This window comes from Hemitrygon akajei, chromosome 5 (genome assembly GCF_048418815.1).
Source record: "Hemitrygon akajei chromosome 5, sHemAka1.3, whole genome shotgun sequence".
In the NCBI taxonomy this organism is placed as follows: Eukaryota; Metazoa; Chordata; class Chondrichthyes; order Myliobatiformes; family Dasyatidae; genus Hemitrygon; species Hemitrygon akajei.
The window spans coordinates 29771537-29781529 of NC_133128.1; the positions used below are offsets into that span (position 1 = coordinate 29771537).

At 42.2% G+C, this 9993-nt stretch overlaps 1 protein-coding gene across 1 annotated transcript in view; it reads right to left on the bottom strand.

Moving 5' to 3' along the window:
* LOC140727583 (uncharacterized) overlaps window positions 1–6742 on the bottom strand; it is a 41904-nt gene extending 35162 nt beyond the window's left edge. Inside the window, exon 1 of the mRNA XM_073045107.1 lies at window positions 6405–6742. Within this exon, the coding sequence (XP_072901208.1) occupies window positions 6405–6522 (118 nt within the window). The 5' untranslated portion in view covers window positions 6523–6742. The remainder of the gene's footprint in view (window positions 1–6404) is intronic.
* Between the last annotated feature and the right edge of the window lie 3251 nt (window positions 6743–9993).

Genomic DNA, 9993 nt, shown 5'->3' on the forward strand with positions numbered 1-9993 from the left:
TCCTGCCTGATAGTTTCACATTTCCTCTACTCCAATTAAATGTTTCACTAACTTGGCTGCTCCTATCCTTCTCCAATGCTATGGTAAAGGAGGTAAAATTGTGATCACTATCTCCAAAATGCTCTCCCACTGAGATCTGACACCTGACCAGGTTCATTTCTCAATACCAGGTCAAGTACAGCCTCTCCTCTTGTAGGCTCATCTATATTTTGTGTCAGGAAACCTTGAACACACCAACCTCCACCCCATCTAAACCCCTTGCTCTATGGAGATGCCAATCAATATTTGGGAAATTAAAATCTCCCACCATGACAGCCCTGTTATTACACCTTTACAGAATCTGTCTCCCTATCTGCTCCTCAATGTCGCTGTTACGATTGGGTGGTCGATAAAAAACATCCAACAGAGTTACTGACCCCTTCCTGTTCCTAACTTCCACCCAGACTCAGACAATCCCTCCAGGACTTTTTTTTCTGCAGTCGTGACACCATCTCTGATCAGCAGTGCCACACCCCACCTCTTTTGCCTCCCTCCCCATCCTTTCTGAAACATCGATAGCCAGGCACTCTAAGTAACCATTCCTGCTCCCAAGCCATCCAACTCTGTAATGGCCACAACATCATAGCTCCAAGTACTGATCCACGCTCTAAGCTCATCTGCTTTGTTCATAATACTTCTTGCATTAAAACAGACATTTCAAACCATCAGTGTGAGCACATCCCTTCTCTATCACCTGCCTATCCTCCCTCTCGCACTGTCTCTAAGCTTTCTCTATTTACTACCTTTGAGGTCTTGCTTCTCAACTTCCTTCCTAACTCCCTGTAGTCTGGTTTCAGGACCTCCTCCCCTTTCCTACCTATGTTGCTGGCACCAATATGTACCACAACCTCTGGCTGTTCACCTTCCCATCTCAGGGTATGATGGACACGATCAGAAACATCCCAGACCCTGGCGCCTGGGAGGCGAACAACCATCCGTTGTACTTTCCTGCGTCCATAGAATTGCTTAGCTGACCCCCTAACTATAGAGTCCCCTATTACTGCAGCCTTCTTCCTTTCCCTACCCTTCTGTTGCTTCCCTCAGGTTGGCTGACTCCTTCCCCCCCCCCCCCAACAGTACTCAAAGAGGAGTACTTATTAAGGGAGACAGCCACAGGTGTACTCTCTAGTATCTGACTCTTGCCCTTCCCTCTCCTGTTACCCACTTATCTGTCTCGAGGCCCAGGTGTGACTACTTGCCTATAGCTCCTCTCTATCACCTCACTTTCCCTGACCAGATGAAGGTCATCGAGCTGCAGCACCATTTCCCTAATGCAATCCCTAAGGAGCTGCAGCTCGACGCACCTAACACAGATGTGGCTTTCCAGGAGGCTGGGAGCCTCCAAGACTTCCCACATCTGACACCCAGTACAGAACACCAGCCTCAGTCATACTTCCTGTTTCTATTCTACACAGGTAGTCTACCTCACTGTGACTTGATTTCGCAAAGCCTGTTGAGCCAAAGCCCTCCTACTCTGATGTCCACTCCTTCCTTCGTTTTACGGCGGTTGGCACCCAGCTTAATGGTGCATTGCTGCCACCTTCTACTCTGGAGAGTGGATCAGACGATAGACCTACATTCTAAATACACACACAAACCCCCCCCCCCCGCCCAATCTACATGTTATCCTTTTTTCTTTGGCCATCCAAGTACCCTATTCCTGCTTATCCATCATATCCTATTTAAAAAATCCCTGTATCCCTTAACAAAGCTAAAAGCACCCTGACCTGTGCTCTCATCCATACCCAGTAACCCTTCTAAAGTGAATTCCTGCACCTCCAATTCTCTTGGATTAATTCTCATCATCTCTGTATCCCATACTTCCTGCAACTCAGAATTAGATGTTCCTTCATTCCTCACACAATCCTGTCTGGTGTTTCCCTATCATTTTCAATGTTTTGCTTAGTGCACAGTGCTCCAGCCTTAACCTAGTCCACACAGTTTCCTCTCTTCTGTATCCTCTGCCTACCCTAATACCTGTAACACTCGTGTTTGTTACAAATGCCTCCCTTTCCTCTGTCACATCTTGCCCCATTTGGATGATTCTTTCCCAGATTATACACTTGGCCTCTGCTTTGCTGATACTAATGTGTATTTCTATATTTTCTTTAATACCCTCTTTGCCAACTCATCCACCCTCATTCCCCTTCACTCCTACAAGAGGTGGAACCCTTAGAAATTTAACCTGACCTCCCTAATTTGCAACTCTTGTGACTGACTGAAGGACTTCAAAAAGTACAGTACATCTTGCTGGCTGTTTGAGTGAAAAGACCTTAAACTTGCTAGAACTGAGGATGAATCTGAGCATATCAACACTGACTAGTCGAGCTTTGTCCACCCATCGCAACGCAACCAACACTGCCAATTTCTCCACTGTATTCACTCCTAGATGCTCTTCTGCTTATTCCAATTTCTTTTGCTGGTATAGCCACCCCAAACCCTGTCACTCCTATTTCTGGTTCCTTAACACCATCTGTATAAATCTGAGTATAACCACTATAATTTTCCATCACATGAAATTTGGCAAGATCATTTAACTCAGTTTTATATTTTCCTTTCCTTTTTACATTAACAAATGCCAGTCTATGTCTGGTCATACAATCTTCCATGGAGCTACAACCAGATAAACAACTGAAGGACTTATCCTTGGAACAAATGCTCCATATTCTTTAGCAATATCATTCCCTACCCGACTGAAGTTATCCCTCTGAAACTTCCCATTCTCCCAGCACTCCTTTTGCAGGGCGAGAAGCATTGTGCCCATGCAAATTAGCCCAGTAGTTTGCCATCAATTGCTCCCTTCTTAGCTTCAAAGGCATTACTCCCAATTCTACCTGTAGGGCTGATACTGGTGATGTTTTAAAAGCCCCACTGAACACTCTCAAAGCCTGATTCTGAATCACATCCAGTTTCCTTACGAGACCCAACTCCTGATCCATATGCCACATTTTCATAGCCCAACACAGATCTTACTAAAGCCATATACATTCTCTTCAATGCTGAACAGCTTGCTCCCCATTCCCTACCAGTCAAACATTTCATCACATTACTTTTATACATTTCTCCTCAACTTTCCTGACATGGCCTGCTCATGTTAACTGAATCAAATACAACTCCAAGAAATTTAAACAATCCAAGCTTTTCTAATTCTATCCCATACATCCTTAACTTCTTCCCTACCTCAATTCTTTTCTTGGTGAAACATATAGTTCGAGTTTTTTTCTACTGAAAATCTACATCCCCAATCATAACCCCACTCCACCACTTCATCAATTGTTCCTTGTAGTTTCCTGATTATATGCTCCATGTTCCTGCCTCTTTTCCACAAGACCCCATCATCCGCAAACAGTGACCTACCTATATCCACTGGTACCTTTGTGAAGACATCATTAATCAAAATGATGAAAAGTAACGGGCTAATCACACTACCTTGAGGTGTGCCATTTCCCCACTATGTATTGTTTTGATAATTCTGACCGAATCGAAGCTTGAATTTTCCTATCAAAATCTTTTATCCAATTAAAAACTCCCACCAACTCCCATCTTGTGCAGTTTAATTAACAATCCTTCCTTCCACATCATATCATAGGCATTCTCTATCAAAAAACACTGCAACTACTGACTCTTTATTTGCCTGGGCTTTTCTTATTTCAGTCTCTAACCTTATCACCGAGTCCATAGAATTCCTTCCCTTCCTAAAACCACTGATAACTTGCCAGCATTCTCCTCTTCTCAAGTTCATACGATAAACATTCTGTTATCATCCTTTCCATTATCTTGCATATATTTGATGTTAATGATATTGGCCTGTAGCTAGTGGGTTTTGACACATCCTTTCCAGGTTTCCTTATTGGAATTACTACTCCTTTTCATGCACTTGGAAATCTTCCCTTCTCCCACACTGTTGTAAAGATGCAGCAACTTCAAGAGCACTCCTTCTCCTAGATTTTTTTAGCATAACATAGCACATCAGATCTTTCCCTGGGGAGGTTGTTCTTGATCTCTTTATTGCTCTCACCATCTCTGCCAACGTAAATGGTTCATCAATTATATCATCAGTCTCTTCCCTCCTGTTTAACACACCTGGGTGCTGACTCATTGTTCTTTTCCTTCTCCACTCTTCAGAAAAATTTTCTGAATTCTACCTTTACAAACAACTTGGCCATGATCTCAGCCTTATCCCTGCTGGACACTGCTGTTTCCTCCTCAGATAACATTACTGAATACCCCCATTCCCTTCTATCTCCTCCCATCCTCTTAATCTATTCATCCTATTTTTACTCCTGGGTATAGATCCTTCTGCTGCCATAATAATTGCTGAAGTCAACTGACTGTTTAATTCATCTATATTTCCAGAAATGTCAATCCTCTTCAATGCTAATTCACTCAACTTCTGGAACTTACACCAATCTGCTTTTCCAAACACCCACTTTGGGATTCCACCAACTGATCTTACTTCAACTCTTTCACCCACTGAACATGAAACTGGGTAGTGATCACTGCCTACTGTTGAAGCAGTCCAAACTCCCCAGTTACTAACTCCAGCCAAGGTATTTGACACAAATGTAATATCTAATACTGACTCTGTTCCTGTTATGTTTATCCTTGTTCATCTACCATCATTCATAGACACCAAATCCTTTTCTTCCATCAAATCTTCAATTACCTTTCCATTTGAATCTGTAAACTAATCTCCCCATATTGTGCTGTGAGCATTGAGATCTGCACACCACACTACTTTATGTCCGTTTTGTCCTAGTGTCCTTAGTAAGCTATCCAAATCCAACCTTTTACATGGATTATAGCAGTTAATTATAACCACTTCCTCCCCTCTCCCACTTACACCACTATGTATTCCTGATCATCTCCCTTTTCCAGTACCCAATATGGTAAACCTTGTTTGATTAATATAGCACAACCCCCTCTTCCCCCTAGATTTCATTGTATATCCATATACCAAAGTCTAACCATTTCTTTAATAAACTGCTTGAACTTCTGGCTATCGGCCAGTAAGCTCCTTGCATTCCATTGCAAAAGAATCACTATAATTAGTATTAACCAACCCATGACACTTCCTGATTTGACTGATTAGTGAGGTTCTCCCTCACTTCTTCCCATGTCAATCCTACTTGATTGACCACAGCAAATCAAGTGTACTTTGTGTTTAATTTTCTTCATGTTTCCTTGAGCCTTCTCATTAAACCTTATTATGACAACGCATTCTCTCTGAACTTGTTCATCTTCCTCACTTTCAGAGCTCTCTCCACTATCATTTATTATTCTTTTACTCCCTCTGTCTCATTTTCATTCATCTATCCCCTCACTATCTCCTCATTCCCTTTAACTCTCCCTTCACAACCATCCATTTCTCCCCAGGCAGCCTGCTCAGCCTCGCTGCCAACCCGCACCAGAACCAGAAACACAAGCACGCAATGGCCAACCCTGGCCCCGTTGGACCTTTCCTGATCTTCTATAAAACTGTCTCCTTTTAACCTCTTTGCGCTGGTCTAACTCGTTGACGCTTGCTGGAATATGAAAATCAATTTGCTGACATTGCAGACAGGATGTGGAAAGGAACTTTGACAGCTGCAGCGAAATCAAGCTTGATTTATTTTATGTTTAAGGAACTTAAGGTTAAAGTTTTGTATCTTCAGAGAACATTGACAAGGTTGAAATTCTGCCATTTTGGGTTTGTATTTGCGCTGTCTTGTGTTCAAGATTACAGTATACTGTTAGCACACAGAACTAGCCAGCAAGTACTTATAGTTCAAAGTACATTTTTATCGAGCGTGTATACAGTATACAACCTTGACATGTGTCTTCTTACAGGCAGTCACAAAAAGAAACGCCAAATAACCCGTTTAAAGAAAAACCCCACACCAGACCATCAAACGTGCGGGAAAAATAAATAAGGCACCAGAAAGTGAAAAATACACAGAACATTAACATCAAGCTGCAGAGTCTCCAAAAGTGCACAAAAGTCCACAACCACGAACGGCCGAGACGAGTGAGGCCAGTCCTGGGGCCACAGCCTCCGACTCGAGTCAGTTCAGCGCTCCGTCTGTCAGTGGTTGCGGTCACAGCCACAGATCACTTGCGTGCCGAAGCACCTCAGTCAAACCACACAAGTAACAAAACACCTTTAGCACTGAAGATATTGAACATTACGATAAAAAAATCTAACTGATTTCTTTAAATAAATTTAAAACTTCATCGAGTGTAAACGTGCAATATTACACACAAGGTTGATCTCAAAGCCAAAAACAGTCTAAATTGAAGACAAATCTAATGCAAGAGAGAGTGTTACACGGATATAAACAACTATAATCTATTTGTTAGATAGAAATCGACTTGGTTTTACTTACCATCTGCAGTCAACCGTTCTCCGACTATTGTGTCCTTCAGTCCACTCAAACGACGGGAGTTTAATGATTTTAGGATTTCAGAACATCCCCTTCTTTGGGCCTGTGATAAAGACGACATGATCTTTCTCTCTCCCAAATGAAATCGCCAAGGTTAGCAAGAATTTAGAGTAAACTGTTAGAAGATACGCAGTAATCTTGCAGTGACCTCAGATTGGCTACGAAAGCATCAACACAGTCAACGTATTCGGGAAATTACATCGAAGTAAAACAATAGAAAAGAATATGGGAAATCGAAACTGATATAAATCGGCTGACAAACAGGAAACGCCTTGAGATGTAAAGCTACACAAGTTGTAACTCCTTCCTCGCTGACAGGCTTCAAACAGGCTAAAGATTATTGTAGGAATTGAGGCTTCTAGAATCAGTCATTGATAGTTACAGCACGGAGACAGCTCTTCAGCCCGCGGGATCCATAACAAACTTCAACCACCCATGTACACGGATCCTACAAGCATCACTTTTGTATTCTCCCCGTATTGTCATTTATCTCCATCTGTTTGCAGCAATCACTAAACACAGGCAATTTACACAGAGAAATTAATTTGTCAACTCACACCTTTCCTACTCACACTGATTTGCTATGTATCTATTAAAATTACAAGCAAAATGGTGATTCTGCCTTTGGTTTTACGACTGGAACAAACACGGTAACAGATTATCAATGCAAAATATAATCCCGTGGAAGTTCCAATTTTCGGATTAGTCAGGTTGCAGATGATACGACTCTTAAATGATGTTTCGGAAATCTCATTGGCTTTAAACTGCATTTCTCTTTCTCCAAAGCCTCAGGCCTCTGTCTAAATATTCAGAAATGTGAATAATCGTTTCCTCTTAAATGTTGCACTCCATCTAAAATTAATAATATTGCAGTAAAAGACTAAGTTACATATTTGGGGATAACTATTGTTAAAAACAAATGCTTAAGGTGTGTGGATAATTTTCAACCTCAGACAAAACCACAAAAAAATTAAACCACTGAAGCAAAGGGACTTATTGTCACAAGGGGACATGAGCATGGACCCAAGTGCAGGACACAGGCACTGAAATACTGGGACAGGGCAGGAACAACTAAAGGATAGAAGGGGAGACCGTGGCGTACGTGAGGGACGTGGAGCTTAAAGGTGATCCTGGGGTTCAGAGACAGGTCTGGCAGGGCAGGATCATGGCTAGGCTAGGCTAGAGGATGTGTCTGTGGGACAAGGAATGCTGGGAGGATAGCCCCTGGGCGGGCCACATAATTCCTGGGCAGGGCTCTCCCCCCCCCCCCCCACCCCCCACCCCCCACCCCCCACAGGCAGGAACACAGGGGCCTTGGCTGGTCGCGGGGCACAACCTGTCAGAGGAGGGGTTGGAAAAGGCGAGACTCCCCCACCGGGCAACAGCAGTCCAGATGGGCTTACCCGACGGAAGCAAGGAATAGAAAGGGTGCTCGGTCCAAGGTGACTACGAAAGCAGACTTACAGAACTAGTTGATTAACGGTGGGTACTCCAAGCCAGGACGAACAGAATGAAACCAGACAAACAGCGCAAGCAGGACAACCAAGTCAAAACGGGATAGACAGCACAAACAAGACAAACTGGCAAAACAGGACAACCCCTCAACCAGACTCAGTCCCAGAGCCCCTTATATACACCGCCAGCCGATAGGCATCAGGTGTGCCTTCTTGAGTCCCAACAAACCATGATGATCCACAGGTGTGACTAATTGGCTCAAGGGTGAAAGGAGGGACGGCTACAAGACCCGGAGTCTGGAGTCTGCAGATCAGATCAAGACCCAGAGTGTGGGCTCCGGAGCAGAGCATAACACTTATCTTTGAAAGGTCAGGTTTTTCTTTGTAAAGCAAAAGGTCTTTCCAGGATTATATATATATATAGCTCTCCACTTATACATCAATAAAAAAATCTGTAAATTGATAGATACCATGTTGTTTAACTTTTTATGGAAAAACAAAGTTCATTATATTAAAAAATCTGTCATGAATAGTTATGACGGGGGGGGTCTAAATTTTCTTGATTTTGACAGTCTTAATAATACTTTTTAAATTAATTGGATTAAACAATTTTTACGTAATCCTACTTCTACATGGAATTGTATTCCTTCTTTTGTCTTTTCCCAAGTTGGTGGATTGAATTTTTTTCTTTTACGTAATTACAAAATAGACAAAGTTCCTCCCCGTTTATCTCCATTTCATTTCATTTTAAAATCTTTTTATTAATTATTATTGAAGATTAACAAAAAAGATACATTGAGTCAATATGTCAATATATACAATAAAGAATTAAATTAGCAAATAACTGATTATCAAAGCTAAGCAATATATCAATAATAATAAGAAAACAAAGTGTTACGAATATTTTTTGAAAGAAAAAGGAAAAAAACCCCTACTAACTAAAAACAAACTCTACTAACTGAAAAAAAAACAAATAAAAAAACACCCATTGGGAGCACAACCCCAGAGCTATACATCATACAAGCTTCCATAGAAAAAAAAACAATCGGCCAACTCAAATCAACTTTAAAAAAGATTGGAAGGGAACCATATTAATTAACTCAGATCAAATGATGGTAGCGGGGGAATGAACCCCAACTTTTCTCAAAATCAAATCGAGGATCGAAATTTGACTTCTGATTTTCTCCAAACTAAGGCTGATTTTCTCATCACCTGAGAAAACCATTGTATCAAAGTAGGAGCAGAAACATCTTTTCATTTCAACAAAATAGCCCTTCTAGCCAATAATGTAACAAATGCAATTACATGTTGGTCTGATGGAGAAACACCATGAATATATTGAGGGATTATACCAAATAAAACTGTCAATTTATTAGGTTGTAAATTAACTTTTAAAACTCTAGAAATTGTAGAGAAAATCAAACCAAGTGGCTGGGAGTGAAAGACTGAAGCACCGCTGAGGGAAGGAGGTTTTTCCTGAAAGAGGCACTACTGCGCATGCGCGTAACGTAGCGCCAAGGTTTAAAAGGGAGAGAAAAATTTACTGTGGTCTTTTCAATCGAAACAAGAGGATGAGAGTGAAAGACTGAAGCATCGCTGAGGGAAGGTGGTTTTTCTTTTCTTAACTGATCGGGGGAAAGAGGCACTACTGCGCAGGCGCATAACGTAGCGCGCCAAGGTTTAAGGGTCTCGGCCCGAAACGTCGACATCGCTTCTCCCTGTAGATGCTGCCTGGCCTGCTGTGTTCTACCAGCATTTTGTGTGTTGTTTAAAAAACTTACGATGGTCTTTTCAATCGAAGCAAGAGGCTGGGAGTGAAAGACTGAAGCACGCTGAGGGAAGGGCGCTTTTATTTAACTGATCGGGGGGGGGAGGCACTACTGCGCAGGCGCGTAACGTAGCGCGCCAAGGTTTAAAAGGGAGACTGCCATACACAGCGGCCATTGTCAGAGTGGACTGAGTCGGAGTGGGACGGCTTTGGCTCAATCAGGCTTCGGCGAGAAACAGGCAGAGGCGAAGGTAGGTTCCAGTAAGTTTCTGTTTTTCTTTTTTTTGGTTTAGTCTAGAGAATGTGCCAG